The 22744-nt window shown below is 35.9% G+C and overlaps 1 protein-coding gene and 1 long non-coding RNA gene across 4 annotated transcripts in view; one reads left to right on the top strand and one right to left on the bottom strand.

The window, feature by feature from the left end:
- The window catches only part of LOC110679835, a 179540-nt gene that overhangs the window by 99626 nt on the left and 57170 nt on the right, over positions 1-22744 (bottom strand). The window lies entirely within an intron of this gene.
- LOC5564113 (GATA zinc finger domain-containing protein 14) overlaps positions 1-22744 on the top strand; it is a 107959-nt gene that overhangs the window by 50957 nt on the left and 34258 nt on the right. For all 3 annotated transcript variants that reach the window (XM_021855617.1, XM_021855619.1, XM_021855618.1), the window contains 2 exons: positions 5804-6000; positions 6073-6222. In XM_021855617.1, coding sequence (XP_021711309.1) covers positions 5804-6000; positions 6073-6222 — 347 coding nt within the window. The remainder of the gene's footprint in view (positions 1-5803; positions 6001-6072; positions 6223-22744) is intronic.

The following is a 22744-nucleotide window of genomic DNA, read 5'->3' as shown; positions in this document are numbered from 1 at the left end:
CAGCCATATATGTCATAAGACGGTATATAATCCGGGGTGGCGAATAACTGGTACATGGCGAATACCGGTACACCTTCCCTATGGTGGGTGTGACAGTTTTACATCATCGGTAATGTAGGGGTGTGTTTACTAAACAGTTAGCTTTATATCTCATCGACATCAGTGCTTCGACTTATTTACCGATTTGCCAGTGAAAATATTCACCATATTCGTAAACTTATGATAGAATCACTGACAGTCAGCAATTTTATTTACAACTAGAGGTCCCGGCAAACTTCGTCTTGCCATCAAGTAGGCTGTTGAAAAACGCTTTTGATCGTCTCATATAAAATGACAGTTTCGATCGCGCTCGTTTTTTCAACTTTCCCGGTGAATATCCTGGGATTTTTATTCACACGAACACGTCGGAACCCTTGACGAACAAAACTGAGGAAGAATCATTCAAATCCGTTGACTCGTTCATAAGCCATTTCGTGACATACAAACACCATTCCATTTTTATTTATATAGATTTTCGGTGAATTACCATCATATTTACCGATATATCTATATATTTTTTTTCATCGATTCAAATCGGTACAAAAGTTACCGAATTCTGGAGGTCTGTTTGGTGTGTATGACAAACAGTCAGTAGAGTAAAATTTGATCCATACTCTTAAAAAAATATCATTCTTTATAGAGATTCACGAATTACCGATGATTATGGCCTTTTTTATGATTTTATTGATGAACTTTTGCATTAAACTTGAAATGCAACTTGAAAATCTACCAAAAATTAGTTCTCAGAAAAAATAATTAATAAAAAGATAATTTTCAGGATAAATTTTTTTTATAAGCCAAAGCGTTCACTACAACTTTCTCCTCTTAAAATAAACAGTGTCGCAGCTAAAACATTTTAAATAAATTGTATGCTACAACTCATATGCCATTTTCAGAACTTATTGAAAAATTCTCACTAAAACAAGGCCGCCATCGGCACACATCGTTAGAATTCCAATTTCATGTCACTGATCGCTAGTATATGCTAAAACTGAAGGGTGGTCCTTTCGGTTTTCTCAAATTGGCGGACTCCTCGTACGCCAGTCAGTTTTTGAAAAAGACCATTTTTTGATATATCATGGGTATTTCATCGCGTGATATGTGACATACAGGGGATAGGCAAAATGATTGAGATAGGCAAAATTTTGCCCAAATTCAAATGCTTATAACTTTATGAAAAATGGATGAAATTGGATGCATCTGGAAGCAGTCGACGGCAAATTTGGTCCAGTTTTAAGAACTTCCTTGGTCATGCATATTGGCCACTGGACACCGGAGATGTTCCGGATTTTCTGAGGTCATGTCCAAATGTCATTTTTTCTGTCGCTTCTATTTTTGTGCGGTGTAAAGTTCGATAGATGTTTGCAATTTTCCTAGAAACTAGAACTAAAAGGAAGTTGAATGCCACTGGACGCATTAAGATTGGTTGGAAATCTTCAGAAATATGACCATTACCGTAAAACTGGTTCTTGAAAGCATGATCAGTCATGTTTGTATTTCCAATCATGTAAATATTATCCGGAGCTATATCCAAGCGAACACTAACCTTAAAAATGATGTTTCCTGCAGCGTATTCAGAACCATTAGATGCACAGACCACTCTATAGAAGGTTCCAGGTACCCCGGGGGAAGTGGTCAATTAGGAACATATCCGGAACCATATCAATATGGGCATCAAACTTCGGACATGTTCCGAATCGGCCACATTCCCCGGGGCACCTGGAACCTACTATAAAGTGGTCATGGCAGCCGGTGATGCTGGAAATGCTTCGGAAAGCATAACCTTTGAAAATCATGAAGTTTGATGATATTGATATGGTTCCGGATATGTTCCTAATTGACCACTTCCCCCGGGGTACCTGGAACCTTCTATAGAGTGGTCTGTGCATCTAATGGTTCTGAATACGCTGCAGGAAACATCATTTTTAAGGTTGCTGTCCGCTTGGATATAGCTCCGGATAATATTTACATGATTTGAAATACAAACATGACTGACCATGCTTTCCGGAACCAGTTTTACGGAAATGGTCATATTTCTGAAGATTTCCAACCAATCTTAATGCGTCCAGTGGCATTCAACTTCCTATTAGTTTTAGTTTCTAGGAAAATTGCAAACATCTATCTAACTTTACACCGCACAAAAATAGAAGCGACAGAAAAAGTGACATTTGGACATGACCTCAGAAAATCCGGAACATCTCCGGTGTCCAGTGGCAAATATGCATGGCCCAGAAAGTTCCTAAAACTGGACCAAATTTGCCGTCGACTGCCTACAGATGCATCCAATTTCATCCATTTTTCATAAAGTTATAAGCATTTGAATTTGGGCAAAATTTTGCCTATCTCAATCATTTTGCCTATCCCCTGTATTTCCCAGTGACATAAAATTGGAATTCTAACGATGTGTGCCAATGGAGGCCTGGTTTCAGCGATAATTGCTCATTCGTTAATCAAAATGATCGATTTATCTATGGGAAACAATAAGTCTTATTCTATCATGTGTAAAATTCAATTCAAATCGACGATGGTCGAATTCTCAACAAAAATAACCTTTTAAGTAAACAAATAGTTACAAACTTCGTCGATTCGCATGCTTTAGCATCTGAAACTGCTTTCTGTAGCAATTTAGCACATAAGTCAGCATACAAGCTGATAAACTTGCATGAAATTTGACTACAATTAATAATGCATTTTTAACAGTCAGTATCTAAAAAATCATGCGTGCTAAAACATTTAGAAAAAAGCAATAGATTTATCGGCCTCAAATCAAGAAAATAGCGGTATTTTGTTGCTTGAAAACAAACTTGTACTCTGTACTGCTATGTTATGATTAGGAGTTAAAATTATCAGTCTTCATCCCCGCAAAGTGGATCAATCAAGGTTTTTCTCCTCTCTCATGGTTTTGTCCGCCATGCATGAGCTGCGGTTTGCCTTTTGGCAATATGCACTATATTCCGTTCCGTGCACTGCATTTTTCATTTGTTCTGAATGGCGGATGTTGACCTTTCTCCAGGTTCGACTGGCCCTCTCGTCTCGGGATGCTCGTTAGATGAATGAAATATGAAACGCGCGAATGGCGGTAGGCCATGGATTTCCATCAAGAAGGCTTTCCACTCGCCCGTAGACGCGAATATATAGATAGGTATAGAGCCCCCTGGCGAGGGAAAGCTGCCGCCATAGTCGACGGGAGGCTATATTTTGATGTATCAAAGTTGCAATCGTAGTAACCGGCGATTGCCGGCGGAGTCTGGTATAGATGAAGTGGGATGTTGAGCACTCGAGTGCATATAGTAGGCCAAGCTGCCGGAACGAAGATGCATCATGACAAGTGGCAGCGAATGAATGCACTCGGCTCTAAACAATGGCATATTTTGACATGCCTAATTGCCGAATAGATTAGCGGGGAATCAATCATCTCGGCGTTCAACGAACTGAATAATTCAGTTGATGATTTCGATCATTTATGAACAGTGTTTTGATACTAGGCAATGGTAGCATTTACTCTGAATTACTGCAATTTCTTTCACTGATACACTGGTCGTCAAATTGGACGTTTTTGTTAGTTTCAAGTTTAACAATAGTGAGGACGTCCCAAGCAGATTATCCATATTTCGTGCAACAGCTTAGAGTTGAAAAGAGCTTATTCTTGCAGCTTAAATTTGCTCAACTTTATGACATAATCCACAAACAAACGCTCATTTGATGAACGCTTACATATAGCATTTTTTGAAGAAATATGTAAGATTACGGGGCTCAGATAGCCGTAATGGGCCCAGATAGCCGTAGCGGTAAACGCGCAGCTATTCAGCAAGACCAAGCTGAGGGTCGTGGGTTTGAATCCCACCGGTCGAGGATCTTTTCGGGTTGGAAATTTTCTCGACTTCCCAGGGCATAGAGTATCTTCGTACCTGCCACACGATATACGCATGCAAAAATGGTCATCGGCACAGTAAACTCTCAGTTAATAACTGTAGAAGTGCTCATAAGAACACTAAGCTGAGAAGCAGGCTCTGTCCCAGTGGGGACGTAATGCCAGAAAGAAGAAGAAGATAGCAGTAATGGTAAAAGCACCAAGATCAAGCTGAGGGTTCTGAGTTCGAATCCCACCGGTCCAGGATTCTTTCCCGAAGGAATTTTTTTCGAGAGCTTAGAGTATCCTCGTACCTCCTACACGACATGCACATCCAAAATGGTCAATTTATAAAGAAAGCCCTAAGTTATCAACTGTGGAAGTGCTTATAAGAACACCAAGCTGAAAAAGCAAGTTCTGTCCCAGTTGGGACGCCAGAAACAGGATAGAAGAAGATGGGATTTCTCCCAAAACATAACTAACTACTACTTTGCTCTTTAATTTCATCACAATTTTTTTATAAAAATCAACACAAAAATATATCATAGGACACGACACTGTTTTGATTTTGTATGGGATTTTGGGTTTCACTAGCCTTGTTGTTTACAAATTCTACGTAAAGGTAAAAGGGAGAGAAAAATTTTTTAGTAGCGCCACATAATAAAAATGCGTCACAACTGATAACAAATTCATCTGACGAGTTATAAAAGACCACTAAGTATCTAAAGTATTCTAAAATTAGTGACGCTAATGTTTTTATTCGTATTTACCATTTGACACAGCATCTGTTTCGCCTGTATTTAAAAAGAGCTGTTTTTCCCAGGCCAACTTACTTATCTGTTTATAGCTGCACACTATACATTTTAATATCTTGTTGTTTTACCAGATTTAGTAATATATCATTTATAAGTTTTTTTTGTTGCTAATATGTCAATTTTGGGTTGTGTCATTCAACTCCATTTTTCGTTTTTTCATCCTTTTGGATTATTCAAAGGGGTGTGAACGTGACGTAAAACATCATTGAATCAAATTTGAGTGTCTAGCTAATAAACCTGTTTGCATTAGCATCAGACTAATAAGCACTTTCAGTGCACAAAAATGCGCACCTAATTTGAATTGCTGCCCGAAACAAAGATATAAATTCCTCACCCAGACAACAATTCCCACTCGAAAAATCGTCGTCTTGGCCCGACTGCATAACAAACAATGATCTAAGAAGCATCGGGCAATTCCAAACCAACAAAAATCGCTTCTTCAACAGCTCTCCGCCAACGGTTTCCAAACAAATTAAAGCCCATCGAGTGGTAGAAGCCACACCAGTTTGTTCGGTTGGCCAACCAGCCCATCCATCAAATGATACTCCCATGGACCTTCCTCCCATCGCTCCTGCGTCAGCGAGCAGTTTTTCTGCTTTGTCCGCTAGCCAAAGCTGTAAATGACTTTAAGCTGTTTTCCACACGCCGAACAATGAGTATTCTGCCCATTTTTCGGGGATGCCACTCTACTCTGGAATGAATGACTGTTGATTGCTCAGACAAAATATTGAAACTGAATGATAAATACTCCCATTATCTTACTGGGCCGGGTGAAAGGCCGCTGAAGAAAAATCAATCTTAGTGGGCCAGTTAGCGTCTCCCGGTTTATGCAATTCATGCCTACTACGATGACTCGCAACGCAACAATATCTGCTAGTCATTCATATGGCCTGCTATGATGGGCTAAATATAGCTGTGAATTTTTGCTACGCTCCGTAAGGTGGCCTCCTTCGCACGCGGCCACTATCGAAAAGCGCAAATGGAAAAACAACTGATTGAAAGAATGACTATTATTTTATCGCCATTCGCGCGGCAAGCGAACCCCATAACCTAATCCAAAATGTTGACCCTCTTTGCGTTTTTCTCTTCGTTTTTGCAGCGGTGGAAAATGAAAGTTTTGTTTCCCCGGCCGGACCGAAATTCGTCAACTGCATGAATCCGCCGTATAGAATGCCTCCGCAGCCGCTCGGGACGTATGGTGTGCAAAATGACCATCCCATCCCTGGTACAGCCGCAGCAACCGACGGTCCACACGTGCTGAGTCCACCCCTGCGAACTCACTCGAGCAAGTTTCCGGTAAGTTGAATGACTCGGTGATATATGAAACAAAAATGACCGAATGACTAATGGGGCTTCTGGGTTCCGTAGATCGAACGCGAACTGGTGCTTTCCTCGAACAAGAACGCTTCCAAGATTCCGTTGATGCACGATAACCGAAACACAAGCATTCCTTTGTTGAACCGTTCGACAGTTTCCGCAGTGGGACCGGACTTGCCGACTAAGCAAACCCAGGCGTGGGTAAGTAATGGATATGTGTACATTAGGGTGGGCAATAATGATCTAGCTGCAAAAATCCAAAGTTACTTCCCTATTTTTTTTATAATTGGGCCTCCAAAAGCAACTGTGTAAGTCGAAGCCCTATGGAACAAGTCGAGTGGTTACAGTCTGTGGCTACAATGTAAAACCATGCAAGGTTTTTGAGTTCGATTCCCAGTTGGTCGGTACACGGATAAAAATGCGGCACTCTAAAACGGGAGAAAGAGTCATGATTTCGGGAGGAAGGTGTGTTTTCATGTTATGAAAATACACCATGACCAAAAGTCATGAAATCATGAAGCATTTTACCGTAACGCCGGCTGTACGTTACGTTTTCAATTTAAAGCGAAGAAAAATGTTAGCTGGAATCCTCAAATCATGAAGCATGTATGCTGGAACCATGAATAAAATTCATGGAAACATAAGCACTATTCATGGATTTAGTCATCTGTCATTTATGATTCCTATTTTTGATGCGAAAAGTGGCAATTTCGGTCATGAAATAGGATCTGATATCATGAACACAGTTCATGAAAACATGAGCACTTTTCATGTATTTAGATGCCTGTTATTTATGATTTCGAATTTGGTGCTGAAAAGTGGCAAATTGAGTCATGAAATCAAGATGCAGGATCCCCGAATCATGAACTCATTTCATGAAAACAGGCATTATACGTCAATTTAGATCCCAGTTTATAGTTGTCATTTGTAAACAAATAAAATGAAGATTAAAATAGTTACGGTTTTTGTGCCGGTAGTTTCGTAATAAACCGTGAAAACATTCCTAAAACGGCAACATAACGAGTGCCACATCTTCAGCAGGAACGCTTACATTCGTTGGTTAGGTTTGTACGCAAAATGTTGTTTCGAGCATCAATTGAATTGGCAAATTGTCCCTGGGCTCACAAAATGCTGGTGGATTACATGAGTGATGGAACACTTTTTAGCAACGCGGATGTTGAAAGTGGAACTGGAACATTCGGCCACCGAAGGACTTTTGTGAGCTGCTCTGTTATGAGATGTGAGGAATGCATCACTTCCAAACAGTTAAAATCGCCGACGAGCTTGTCAAGCAAAATTATTATTATTATTATTTATTTTTAATCAAAAATTTTGAAAGAGGGAAAAACCCCTTTGAGTGATTTCTTTTTGGAAATCTTTCTCAAAGAGGCACAAAACCTCTTTATCTTTTCACAAAACGTTATAAAACACACTTAAAACTAAAGGCTCACACGGTAACGAACCATAACAGAGCCATTGTCTTAAAAGGGACGTCAATTAGGTATGGAATAAGGGCATCAATTCAGTCGAATAAAAACCAGTCGGGGAACGAACCACAACCTCATTGATATCTGAAAATAAATTGAAAAGAAAAAAAGCAACAACGAAGTATCAAACAAAATATGAGATTTCATTCAAGAAATGGAACAATAATTTTAAAATTGGATGGCATTTTGCACCTAGTATGTCACGCACAGACACAGGAACTGAGGGACCAAAATTAGTTAAGCTGTTCAATAATTTGTTTCTTGGAAAAATATATTTGTCGCAATGAAATACTATATGATCAATGTCTTCATAGGATTTTCCACAGTCGCACAAATTGGAATCTGTAATGTTGATACGATACAAATGGCTGTTGCAAATGTAATGATTTGACATTAACCTCGAAAATGAGCAAATAAAATTTCTACTAACTGACATATTATTAAACCATGGATAGTGACTTACTTTAGGACAAATCGAATGACACCAACGCCCTTTATCACCAGAGTTCCAACAATTTTGCCAATTGGAAAGAGATATTTTTTTAAATTTTGAATAATATTCAGAAGGCGAAATATTACGATTGAAAATTACGCCACGATTCACACCTAATTTAGCTAAAGAATCAGCCTGTTCATTTCCATAAATATTACAATGAGCTGGGACCCATACGAATTTTATGACGAATCCTTGAGAGTTGAGATCAAATAGTATTTTTTTAATCATAAAAATGATATGATGAGTTTTAAAATTAAAATTGATTGTATTCAATGCATGAAGACAACTCAAACTGTCAGAACAAACAATATATATATTTGGAGTACAATCTTTGATCAAGATGCATGCAAAATATAAGGCAATCAGCTCTGCTATGAAATTAGAACAGGGAGATTGTAATTTAAAAAAAATGAGCTGAAAATAAATTGTACACACAGAAGCCAGCATTATCATGAATCAAAGAACCATCTGTATAATAAAATTGTGCAGGAGTAATTCCATTAAATTTCCGCTCGAATAAAAATTTAGAAATATTAGAATGTTGAATTTTTGGAACTAATAGAGACAAGTCAATTAATGGTTGATAAGTATGAATACTGATATTAGAATTATAAAATGCATTCCAAGGAATTGAAACAATATTTTCAACAGAACAATGATTGAAGGAGTCTAATATTTTGCTCGTGGGATTGATTTCAAATAAAGAGCTTAAAATATTAATAATCGGATGATTGTTAGAAAAACAATTCATCATAAATTTACAGTTCAATTCTTGAAAACGAATTTTAAGTGGAATAACACCTGCCAAAACTTCAATTGATTGAGTATGAGTTGAATTCATAAGTTTTAAACAAATACTCAAGCAACGAAATTGTATCTTTTCAAGTTTGACAAAATATGTTTGTGCAGCACTACCAAATGTAAAACAACCATATTCCATAACTGAACCAATAGTAGTTTTGTAAAGTGTTATTAAATCAGAAGGATTTGCTCCCCACCAAGTACCAGTGATTGTTCGTAGAAAATTTATTCGTTTTGCACAAACTTTTTGAATATATTTGATGTGAGTGTTCCAATTCAATTTAGAATCAAACCATATACCAAGATATTTGTAAATATCAACTTCTTCAATTTCATGTCCATTAAGATATAAATTTATATTTGTGGAAGAATATTTTCGTGTAAAAACAATATATTTTGTTTTTTGAACAGAAAAAGAAAAACCGTTTTCATGTGCCCACATATCAATATTATCTAAGGCACATTGCATAAAATGTCTAATGATCTCTCTATTTTTGCCACTAATAGAAATCACATTATCATCAGCAAATTGTAGTAAGTAACAACCATTAGGAATAATGGAAGCAATGTCACTTGTAAATAAATTGTACAAAAAAGGACTTAAACAAGACCCTTGTGGAAGGCCAAAATAACTATAACGGATAGTTTTGGAACATCCATCATGGAAAAAATTCATAATTTTGAAAGAAAACATATTACATAAAAAAATTGAAATCAAATTTGGAATTTTTAAATCGTTCATTTTATTGAACAATAAATCAATTAAAACAGAATCATATGCTCCAGAAACATCTAAGAAAGTTGAAACAACATCCTGCTTTTTATTGAAGGAAAGTTGAATTTGTGAAGCCAAAAGTGAAACACAATCACGGGTACCACGACCTCTTCTAAAACCAAATTGAGAAGATGGAAAAATTTTGTTATCTTCAGCCCATAATTCAAGGCGGTTTAAAATCATTCGTTCAAACAGTTTACGAAAACATGACAGCAAACTAATTGGTCTTCTACTATCTGCAAATGAAGGATCTCTACCAGGCTTCACAATACTAATAACTTTAATAGAACGCCATTCAAGAGGTACAATGTTCTGATATAAGAAAGAATTATAAATTGAAAGTAAATGAAGTTTTCCTTTCTGGCAATTTATTCAATACAATAAATTTAATATTATCAATTCCAGGAGCAGTATTTTTGGTAATTGATAACGCCATATTAAATTCATCCAATGAAAAAGGATTGCAAAGTTCCGGAAAATAATTCAAAGAATTTGCCTTGAAATGTATTGGAGGAGGTACAAAATCAGGACATATTTTTGAAGAAAAATCATCTATCCATTTTTCCGAATATTCCAAAACAGTGGGAAGAGACGATTTATAATTCCTTAAATTACGAGCTACAGACCATAACTTCGATAAAGAAGTCTCTCTGTCAAGATTTTCAACAAAATTTTTCCAATAATTTCTCTTTTTAAATTTTGTTATTCTTGTAAACTGTGCTTCAGCTTTACAATATAATAAATAATGATTTCTAGAACCAGATCTGCGAAATAATTTGAAAGCATCTGATTTATTCTTTAAAGAAATGGAACACTCATCATCCCACCAAAAAGAAGGAAGATTTTTCTTTACAGTACCAGACACTAATTTCCTGTTCTGTGAATTCTGTAAACAGTTATTCAATAACTTTGAAAAAGTATTATAGTTTTCAATTGGTGAATCAGAATTAACTGTATTTATCAATGAATCAGATATAAGGTCAGAAAATTTGGTCCAATTGACATTTCTACAGAGATCAGGAACACATGGTTCATTTAATATATTATTGTATTTAGATGTTTGAATTTCAATTAAAATAGGCAAATGATCACTACCATTTGGATCATCAATAATTTTCCAAGAAGATTGCATTGATAAATTATTTGAACAAAGGGATAAATCAACACATGAATGATTATTGGGAGGCACAGCAACCCTAGTAATCGATCCATCATTAAGAATATTTAAATTAAAATCATCAATCAAATCCATAATTAGAGAACCCCTACCATCCGTTTTTTCACTACCCCAGGCAAAATTGTGTGCGTTGAAATCGCCCAATACATAAAATGGAGGAGGAATTTCATTCAAAATACATTTTATTTGAGACAACGAAAAACTTGCATTTGGAGGAATATAAAAACAAACAATAGAAAACTCACATTTTCCTTTTCTAATAGATACAGCAACGTATTCTATTTGTGATTGAAAAGATAAAACTAAATGTTTGAATTCAATATTTTCACGAACACCAATTAATACTCCTCCAAATGATGAATCCCTATCTTTCCTTATTAAGTTAAATTGTGGAATACGGAAAAATTTTGATGTTCCTAATAATGTTTCATTCAAACAAAACACATCTACATTAAAATTTGTAATTAATGCTTTCAACCGATCAATTTTGGGAATAATGCTGCGGCAATTCCATTGTAAAATGTTCAAATTATTGCAATTATTTGAAGCCATTAGGAAGAAAAAAATGAGGCAATGAGGGGAACAAATGAATTCAATTTATTCAAAAGAGTGGCCAAAAATGGTAAAACCATTTTAATGATTTTTTTCCAAAAATCACTTAATCCCAAAAAGTCAACAATTTCTTCAAGGATTCTCAAAATTGACTGACTTGAATTTTCGTTATTTTGCTCATTAGAATTAGTCTTGGATTGCTCATTAGGCTTGGATGAACAATCAGAATCAAATCTTTCAAAACCTGGAATATTTTTGTGAGGTGCAAATGCCTTAAGGGGAGGAAAATTCATATCAAAAGAAGTTGATGGTTGAGGTTCATTAGAAATATTATTTTGTTTGTTCGAAGAAATATTAACAGTTTTTCTCTTTTTATTAGGAGGTTTGTAAACAAAATTATTGGAATTATCAAATGATTCAACTCCATCATCATTGGGTAAAATTTCAAAAACATTAGCTGAAGAAATGTTATCTGAAGATTTCATTACTTCAGCATATGATAAATTGGTCTTATTTCTTATTTTTTTATTTAATTTGGATTGATGATCAATGTAAACAGCACAATCTTTCAAAGATTTGTGCTTCTGTTTACAATAAATACAAAGGTCCGAATTTTTATTACATTCAGACGAAGAATGCGCTTCGCCACACTTCGAACATTTTTGTTTATTGGAGCAAAAACTGGAAGTGTGACCAAAAAGGAGACATTTGTCACAATGCATGAGCTTAGGGTAGTAAAGCCTCACGCGAAATTTTACATTATCAATAATTACGAAGTCTGGCAGGACTGAACCAGAAAACGTAATTTTGATGCAATTCCAATGCATATATTTGGAATCATTTCCAACAACATATTGTTTTGACAAACGAACACAATCCAGGACTCCAACAGGAGAAAGGGATTGGTTCTTAAAAATTCCTGAACCATGGTTCCTAACATCTTCGCAATCCAAAAATTCATCATAAATAATTCCGTTTATTTCGCATGCGTCACAAGGAGCATACACGCGATAGGAATTAGAAAACATTTTGGATTCCAAAAGAGAGTTGGCATCATCTCTTGATCCAAAAATTACTCTCAACTTATCGAGAGAAATTTTTTTAATTTCTTTTACCGATTTGTACTTTTTATAAACTTCAGATGAAATCAATAAAACTTGTCAAGCAAAATCTTTGCTCGAAGTCAAACATTACCCGGTTCTGCATAGTCAGGAAGAAGTAAGTACATTTTGAAACAATGTGGGAACTCACGGAAATTTCGCCAAGAATGTCATCGATATGATGACATGGTTCCAAAGAACTTAAACTTTTTCAAAAACAAAACTGTTTTATAATTTCACTAGAAAACATCACCGATCGCCATGAGACACGTTGACTAAGGTAAAGAAAATGACAGTTAGATTTGTGTAACGCCCTGAGCATACAAATTCTTGCATAATAGTCACGATTTCATGACTTTAAGTCATGATATCATAAAACAGAAAATTTTATGAATTCATGACTTTTTGTTCATAATTCCAGCAACGGATTTTTTTCCGTGTATGATCTTTTCGTGATGGAAATTTCTTTGACTTCCCTGGGCATAGAGTATCATCGTATCTGCTACATAATATAGGTACGAATGCGAAAATGACAACTCTGGAAAAAGAACGCATTCAGTCAATAACTTTGGAAGTGCTTATTGAACACTGCTGAGCTGAGAAGCAGGCTCTGTCCCAGTGAGGGCTTTGTCTTTTTGATATTTTAATGCCCTTTACTTCAACAATGGAATTCGTTAAAGTGGATTAGGCCACCTTAATGTTCATGTTTGTTCGCTTATGTCTTATTATTTTCCTGCAAAGCACCCTATCAAGCATGAAATAGCATGCACAATGTGAAAATTCAACTAGAATAATGGCACGTACTTCAAAAAATTCGCTTCGGCTCTAAATTTAGCGCTGGATATGATCGATTCCCTATCATCCGAACCGCCTACTACGGTGTTGGCCATAAACGGTGGCATAAAACACATTCTGACACGACACGCATCGTTACTTTTATGAGACGTTATGCCCGCGAAAAAAAAAACGACCGAAAGAAAAGCAGCATTCGTCATTGCCCTTTTGAGATATAGGGTAGGTGTACCAGTTATGGACATAGTGGTTCCCTATTTCGCCATACGTGATTACTTTAATGTCTTCAAACTTTGAAAATTTTTGTGTGTTGTAGTAGTTAGATTTAAGATGTATCTTGATGTTAAAACATTCAAAAAGATTTAAAATGTGAAAGTTATCAAAATTTCATATATGGTCAAATAGGGAACCACTATGGCCATAACTGGTACACTTTCCCTATGCGAGAAACGAGCGTCGGTCGTAAAACTCAAATTAAAGAACGTATCGCGCAAAATCTATCATCATGGCCCGCTTGGATGGAGCGGTGGACTTTTTGTTCATTCCAAAGAAAGAGGATTTTCGGGGAGAGTGTCAAATGCTGTATCCAAAAGAGCATTTGAATTATGGGGTTTGAAATTTTGGATTCAACACTTTTAGATTGATTTATTCAATACATTTGGATTGGATCATTAGTGGTATATGAAGGTATGCGACGATTCACAAATGGTTTTCGTGCCTTCGCTGTCGTTATATTACTCTTTTGCAAAATTAAACTCCGCCTTCTTTGTTTAAACGTTGAAAACTGTCATTATGATTGATTCGAGTGTTGATTTCCGATCAGTGACATTTTCAGTGGAGTACGGTTCTCAAATTCATCAATCAATGCTTAATGGTTTCAATGGACAATTTAGCATGAAAAACTTGTTCTGGTTAGTTGATTTCACCTGCTTATAAGAGAAGAAAAAACGCTTTCAATTAACTTAACCTACCTTATCCTAGATATAATGCATTAATCGTGGCAATATTAGATTGCAACGATTTATATCTAAATTTATTAAAATTTCAATCGACTTTTGTTCAAACGTTTCAACATTGGATATTATATGTAACTCATTAGTACTATACCAAGGAGGAAGCTACAGAATCATTTTCAAAATTTTATTTTGAATCCTCTGCAGAGCATTCTTCCTGGTATAACAACAGCTAGTCCATATTGGTAAAGCATACAACATGGCTGGTCTGAAAATTTGTTTGAAGATCAAAAGCTTGTTCTTGAGATAAAGTTTTGATTTTCTATTAATAAGTGGATTAATACATTTTACATATTTGTTACATTTGATTGGAATGCCCTCAATATGATTTTTGAAAGTTAAATTCTTATCTAGCATGAGCTCTAGATACTTAACTTCATCTGACCAATTTATTGGAACCCCTCTCATCGTGGCGACATGTCTATTTGAAGGTTTCAAATAAAGAGCTTTTGGTTTATGTGGGAATATTATTAGTTGAGTTGCTTGCTTCAATTAGGAGAAATCTTCCATTTTTGCAAGTATGAAGAAAAAATATCCAAACTTTTTTGCAATCGACTACAGATGACACGCAGACCTCGTCCTTTGGCGGAGAGGCCTGTGTCATCCGCAAACAAAGATTTTTGACATCCCTGAGGTAACTCAGATAAGTCAAATGTGAAAATATTGTATGATATTGATCCCAAAATGCTACATTGAGGAACACCAGCATTGAGGAACACAGGAAGTCTTTCAAACTTGGAGTTCTGGTAATTAAACTGAAGTATACAATTTGTCAGATAACTTTGAACCATTCTAACGATGTATGTTGGAAAATTAAAGTATTTTAATTTTACAATCAAGCCATCATGCCAAACACTGTCGAATGCTTTTTCTATGTCTGTTTTGTTCAAAATGTCATTTTCAATAAGTTTGACTAGTTGATGACTAGTAGCTTCTTTAGGATTTTTGTCCGGTTTTGAAATTGGTACAACCTTGGCATTTTTCCATTTGTAAAAAATATGCCAACTGAAAACATGCACAGCTAGTTTTAGAAAAATTAGTTGGTAATACATTAATTTCCTCTTCCAATGCCGGAATTGGCTTCTGAGGTTTATTTCAAAATTTAAGGTAATTTTCAAAGTGCTCATAGCCAGAGTCAAATTGAGAAATTATACTTTCAAAAATTTTGTTTTGCTGTCAAAACCCAGATAAATGGTAAATAATAAATAGTGAACACATTTAACTAGAAAATCTGGGGAAATCCAAATGTTAGTTTTCATAGATAAAACATTTTTGTCTTGTTTTTTTTTTGAACGATGGAACTTCCGATTTGTTGCAGTCCTTTATTCATTAATTGGAGTGTTTTTAAATCAATAATTCAGGAAATTCATCAAATAAATCGCCAATTTTAATATATTTGGAGGATTTTCTTCTTACAAACTTCAAGCTTGTTTAGCCCCTCCTTAGAATTGATGGATTCTGCTCAAAATTTCACAGTAGTTTATTGTAGCATGACCAATATGGGCCACCCCTGTGCACTCAGCCTACGATATTTTGTAGCTATTAAGTTTTTCTGTACAAGGAAATTATCAAAGACAAGAAAAATTTTACAGTGTAAATGTGTTTCATTATTCTACATAATCACGAAGGCAATCAACCTAGGAGGAACAACCAATTTCGAAAAGAAGGGATAATATGCAATAAAATAAAAGAAAAAACAGATTCCATCAAACTATTTTGTGAATATCTATATAAATAAAAATGCAATGATGTTTGTATGTCACGAAATAACTTGAGCACGGGTGATTGGACTTACATGATTCTTTCACTGTTGAATTCGTCCAGGGCTCCGACGGGTTTGTGCGAAGAAAAAATTAAGAAAGTCTTCGGGATAGTGGGGAAAACGGGAGTAAACTAATCTGACATTTTCTACACGGGACTTGCATAGTGTTTTTCAACAGCCTACTTGATGACAAGACGAAGTTTGCCGGGACCACTAGTAATAAATATTACACTAATATTCTTTGCAAATACAATTAGAAAGAACACTTCCTATTAAAAGAAGGAAGTATAACTATAAAAAACATAAAACTTACTATAGCATATGTAAGAGCAGCTTATCTTAAGTGATTTTGCTACTTTTCTCCGAATTTAAGTTCCCCGAAAGTCGTTTCCCTGGACGCCAGTTCCCCGAATATCCCGTTTCCCCGAATAGCCCAGTTCCCCGAAAAGTTTGTAGCTCTCATGCCTAATTCTCATAACTTTTCGCGTTTCAAGGTGTTGAACGAACCGGTTTTCTTATATGCGGTTCTTTCTGGTTTCACCGTCCTCGGCATTTATAACAAAATTTGTTTAATTGAGAATGGCCTTATAATCTATGGCGTAATTTTATGGCTTTCTCAGGCTTATAAATGACACGGGACCGAAACGTCGGGCTTAGCTAAACAAACCGTTTTAATTTATAAGACTGAGAAAGCCATAAAATTACAACTATCCTCCCAGTCGCAACTCCATCACTACTCACAATCTATAATATCTCCTTCTTTTGATGGCTTATCATTCTTTCTAGTTCAGCACCCAGTCCCTAAAGACTATTTTTGCACCTGTTTGAAATGCATCACTTTTCGAAGAAACGGATCATTCGGGAAAATATCTTTCGGGGAAGCTGGCATTTGGGAAAATGACATTCGGGGAAAAGAAGCTATGTCTTGTTAAATAGATGTAAAATTGTTAAACAGCTTTTAGACAGGGTTTTCCTTTAAAGATTTTAGTCGAGTCTGGCCATGAATCACGTAGTTATTTATTTTGGATTTTCAAGACTTCCTTGTTGTAACAGATTTTGTTACCCGGTTGGCACGTTTTTTCTAGCAAAATATGTTATAATTTTGACTGGTTAGTAGTTAAAATAACTAAAATTATAACACAATTTCTTCCATACTAACCAAAATATGTTATAATTTAAACAAAAGTGTAACTCATTATGTTTCGAAATAAACAAAATTAAGCTCATTTTGTTATTTTCCATAAGTGGATTATAACAAAATTTGTTATAAGCAATATATATCATTTTTATAACAAATTGTGTTAAAATTATGTTTTAAATTGAAACATATTTAAAACAGCCTTTGTTATTATAACTGATTTTGTTTTAATTATGTTATAATTTTCTCCATCAACTCAATGTGCTTCTAACAATATTGAAACAAAAATGTTTATTTGTTACAAATCTTAATATAATTGTGCTACAATTTTGTTGTAATCCACTGGTCGGGATCCCCCTTCGTGATCTTTGGTCCATACAAACGTTCTGAAATTTGCATGGGCAGTGCATGGCCAAACCCTCCACCCTAAGTGACCAAGTGGTTTTTGGGCGGCCACTTAGAAGGTTTGCTTAAGACAGGGTTTTTTTTTACTCAATTCCGATTTTATTCGCTTGATATCCATAATAATGATTTAGACGAAGTAATAATAAATAGACGAAATAATAGACGTCGGTGCCCGATATTCGAAGCTTCTGAGAATTGGGTCCCAATTTTTTTTTATGAAATCTTGTTTTTATTTCATAACACGAAAGAGCATGTTACTGCAATTACTTTAGCATTTTTCCCGCTCAAATAACGACTACATAATATTTAAACTTTAATTTAAAAATAAGGTCCATAAATGAACCTAGACACTTTTGATTATGTTTGACGTTCGCTCAGTCAACAAAAACACCACAGGGGTTTTAGTTTTAACACTGGGGTTGTTCCTGTCTGTCCTGGGTGTGACAAAATCTAAAGAATCATGAAAAAATGTTTTTTGAACTTAAACCAACGGAAAACATTAAAAAATTGAGTAAACATGTGTTTTTGGCCTAAACTTAAGCGTCTAGTACTGAAAATGGGACAGGGTTTTAGGACCCTATTCGAATCAATTCGATGTATTTCGAACAACAATTAAAACAAAATTATACCAAATTATTTTTTTTCCACTCCTTATAAATAAGTGCATAAAATCGATTATGTGGAATGTCGCATTCTGGGGAATGGGATTCTGGGAAATGTCCTACAACCATCATTTTCATAGTAGGATCGCGAGTGCGTTGAAATTGCCTTCTCCTCGCGTTATTAAGATGCATCAAGAGTCTGAGAATCAATGTCTATAATGACGGATTCGAATTTTACTTCTTGGTATTGTAAAATGCTTCAACAATGGAATTCGGTGAAGTTTCGAGAGCATTGTCAATATCAAGTTTTATTTGCAAATATATGTTAGCATCAAGATTACTATCGATATATGTTTCATATATATACTCCAGTCGACTCTTAATTAATTGAAAGTGGAGCTGGCTGGTTTGAGAATCGCTTCATGGGATATTTGTAATGTAACAGGGACATAATCAGAATGAAAATCAACATGAGTAACCAGTTGGGTACAAAGCAGACTAGAGTCGGTTAAAACCAAATCAATAGTAGAAGGGTTTCTTGAAGAGGAAAACTAAATAGTGCGGCAAGGATGTTGAATTGCGAAAAATCCTGAGGAGCACTCATGAAATCAAATTCTGCCGTTGGAATTGCTTTGTGAATTACTCCATGAACAATGTTTGGCATTAAAGATACCAATGACAATTTTGTTTTGAATTATTGCGAGTCAATTTCCGAGAACCATTTTGAAGCGAACTTGATGCCCAGTGAATTGAAAAGGCAAACAGCAGCTATGAAAGTATATTTACCAAGCTGTGTTTCAACAGAAACACCCAACGTTTCAAAAATAATGATTGCAACTACCCTCCAGCCGATCATTGCGGTAAACAAAAAAGTTTGGATCTCTTTTGAGTTTGGATTCAGGTTTCAAATAAGTTTCAGTAATAACTGGTATATGTAATAACTGTACATTTGACAGTTAAAATATAAACAGCTCATCCTCTTTACCATTCAAAAAATGAGCCTTCCAATTCAAATTATTTGAAATATAAGAAAAATTCTTGTAATGTTTACAATCAAACCAAAATTTTTGGGTAGTTTTATACATATATTTACTTCAAAAATCAAAAGAAAAGTTAATCGATGGAGCCTTGAGTGTAAAATTGAAGGCATTTTCGCTGGATGCCCTCCATCAAAGTCTTTACAGTGTCATCCGGTGCCAGTTTCTCAGTTTTTTTTTTCTATTTCCTTAACATATCCTTCTCGTCTTTGACTGTCTGCTTGCTCTTCCAAAGTTCCCGCTTCATTATTGCCCACCCGACTAAGGGTACATAACAAAATTGTATCAGCATATGTTATTATGTCATAAGTTTTTTTCGAACATAGGTTGTTACAAACTTGATGCAGGATGTTGTTAAAATAACTAAAATTATAACAAAAAGTGTATGAATAGTAACATAAACATAACAAAATGTGTTTTAATTCTATCAAAAACATATCAAACCAAGTTCTAATGTTTGATACAAAGTATCAAAATTATAATACTGTTCGATATACGATAATATTGTAACTAACTATTTATTTTGTTATAAAGTTGTTAAAAATGAACAAAACAATATCTTAAAGGGAAATAAAACACATTATGTAATATTTCTGTTTTATTATGTTCTATGGATAACGGAGCCTAACAAAATTATATCAAAATATGATATGCATATCATATTCTGATAAAATTTTATTATATTTTTGTTACAAGCCTCTAGTCAGGCAGTATTGCTCCACCGGGCGCAGCTTCGGACAGTTTGGCGGATTCATGTCCTTTGGAACAAAATGGACATAATTGGCCTCATACCACTCCAGGACACTGCCAAATCTGGCCAAAATAGCGGAGCTTCGTCGTGCTGCTGCAAGAACGGCAAAGGGCGCTTCTCGAGGCACTCAGATTTGTAGATCTCGCCATTTACTGTGCCCTTTATTACGAAAGGCTCACTCCTCAGCAGGGATGGGAAAAGTACTGTAGCCAACATTTACCACCTCTACATTTACATGTTTCTACACGTCCATCAAAATCCAAAGCAAACCATGACCGTTCAAAGCAAAAAAAAAATGTCACGGCTCTTCAAAACTGTAATCTTCTTCTTCGCAACGTTTTTTCAAACCCAAATGCGAAATGACTCGAGCACAGTGGTGACACGTTTTTTTTTTCGGCTATCGGAGTTTTACATTTTTGCTCGATAAAGGCAGCATGAAATTGAACTTGTTTATATGTATCGCAAAGGAGTGTGCTCTTGCTGTTAGCGCCAATAGATTTCTGTTAATTGAAAACACAAGCGAAATATTAGCGATTTAATTATTTAACATTTTTTTCAATCATTCACCTTGGAATGGCTGCCCGAAAACGGTCATAGTGGAGAGACAAAAACAGTCAAGCAGTGTGTGAACCGTTGGCAGCGCAACACCTGATGGTATTCGCTCTAACGAAGGTACGGTGCTGCCATCTGGAAAAAGATTACTCTATGCGTGAAGCGTCGAAAATTTAACCCGGCAAGGTATACGAAGTGAAATTTCAAATGCTTATATAAAAATAATTACAATAGCTATTTAAATTCTTTTCAGTACATGTTGATAGACTGTTGATGGGCTACATTATAGACAAATTATTTTGATTTTTATATTTTTTCCTCAATATTATGCAGAGTATATAGCTTATCATAAAACTAACCCCGTACACTTAACAGAATTTAATTAAATTTAGTTTTGATTTTTTTACAAGCATTTGAAAATTGACTTTCTATGCTTTGCCATGTAAAAAAATCGGAGTTTTACGCATAAGGTCAACTGTGGTAATTGCCTCCATCATCGCGAATTGATGCTGCTGCTCCTGTTTTGTGTTTTGGTTGACTAGCAAAATCGATGAACTGTGGAAAATTATGGTCACAGTTCCCAAGCCTGCTCCTCAGTCCGCAAGAGCAGATGGCCTGCCAAACGAGATATTTGGAGGCGAACTTCATCATTTTCTTCTTCTTAAATTTGTCGTCCACATCGAACTTGCTCTTGCCGGTAAAAAAGTCCAACCCCGGAATTTGCTTAAAATCGGCTTTTATATTCGTTTCGTCGTCCATCACACAGCACTGCAGCCATATTTTGTCAGCATCTTCTCGTAGAGTTTCCGTGCCCGAGTTTTAGCCGTCGATTGTTGCCGCTCATCGCGGTTTGGCGAGTTCTGTACCTTGTATGTATGTAGTCCAGCTCTTTTTTTGCATTCTGGACGTAGCTCTGCGACATGACGATCTTTTTAGCCAAATCACGGCTTGAGACGTTGGGTTTGCTTTAATCATCCGCTTCACCTTTCCTTCTGTCTTTTTGTTCTCCGGTCTCGGTTTTCTTCCAGCTCCTTTGCCGTGGTCCACATCAACCGCTTCTGAAACCGCTTCAACACTCTGGAGACGGTTGAATGGTGAATGTTCAACATTTTCCCAACTGCCGGTGCGACAGGTCAGGAAATTCCAGGTTTTTTGGAATGAATTTGTTCTCTCGCCTTGCGTTGGTTCATCTCTATTTTCGTTGAATCGAAAAACACGACTTCAAGTTTGACAGCATGTAAACAATACACACCAATGAGAAAGTGTGCAAAATTTGGTTGATTTTTACCCAATGGTAGAAAAGTTATGCCCTGTGGACGAACGAAATAGGTTGGTAAACAAAGTGGTTTGCGCAAAATAATTTAGCACGACTTTGTTCTAAAAATAGGAGGCCACCGCTGTCGTCATTCACTGCCGCGTGAAAAAGGGTAGAGAGCGGATCAACGGAACAACATCAAGCGTACGCACCATCGTGGCCTCTTTGCGCGATCTTGTTTGCGAAGTTCGCCCATGGATATTCGAGCCAGAGGAGGGGTGGATGCCAGGTATGTTTTTTCGGTGTCTTCCAATGTTTTCCACTTCAAACTTTCAACTATCAGGGAAACTTTATACAGTGGCCTAAATTTAGTACAACAATTGCATCAGGTAAGAAAAGCAAGACTCGATTACTTTTTCAAATCGACGTAAGTAACTTCCATACGGTTTTGAGAAAATTAATTCAGAAGAATCACAACCTGTCTTCTAAAACTGTTTTAAAATGAATCACCTTTTAAACATTTTTTCGACGTGTACATTGCTAAAATTTTGCATACAATGAGCTAGCGTTCAAGAACTAGGGAGTTCCTATTATTTCACACAAGAATTTTATGACAACATGATAAGCCGTTTTATTAAGTTACTTGCGACGTTTTTCTACCAGTGTAAAAGCGACTCAAGACGTGTTTTGTTTTAAATCGTGGTTAAGTCACTTTGTCTCTCCATACAGTGGAGCGGCGAAAGTAGTGGTTAGGTTGCGAAAGTTGAAAATCTTACTTTCGTCGTTTTGTAAATCCGGAAATTAAACGTTCTAAAAGTGAAAAATCGAGTTGGTTCAGAGCGAAACGTTCCTGCGAGGGTTTTCTACAGAAATACTTTCGGAGACTTTTTCAGAAAATTCATCCGAAGAAGGAATACCTTTGAGGATTTGCACCAGGAATTTCTCCTGAGATTTCCTCCAGGAATTTCTCCGAGACTTTATCCAGGGTTTTCTCTGGGTATTTCATCCAGTGATTCATTCCGGGGATT

Source organism: Aedes aegypti, chromosome 3 (assembly GCF_002204515.2).
Source record: "Aedes aegypti strain LVP_AGWG chromosome 3, AaegL5.0 Primary Assembly, whole genome shotgun sequence".
Classification (NCBI taxonomy): Eukaryota; Metazoa; Arthropoda; class Insecta; order Diptera; family Culicidae; genus Aedes; species Aedes aegypti.
Note: the sequence above shows the minus strand (reverse complement) of the source record. Positions and strands in the feature narration are given on the sequence as shown.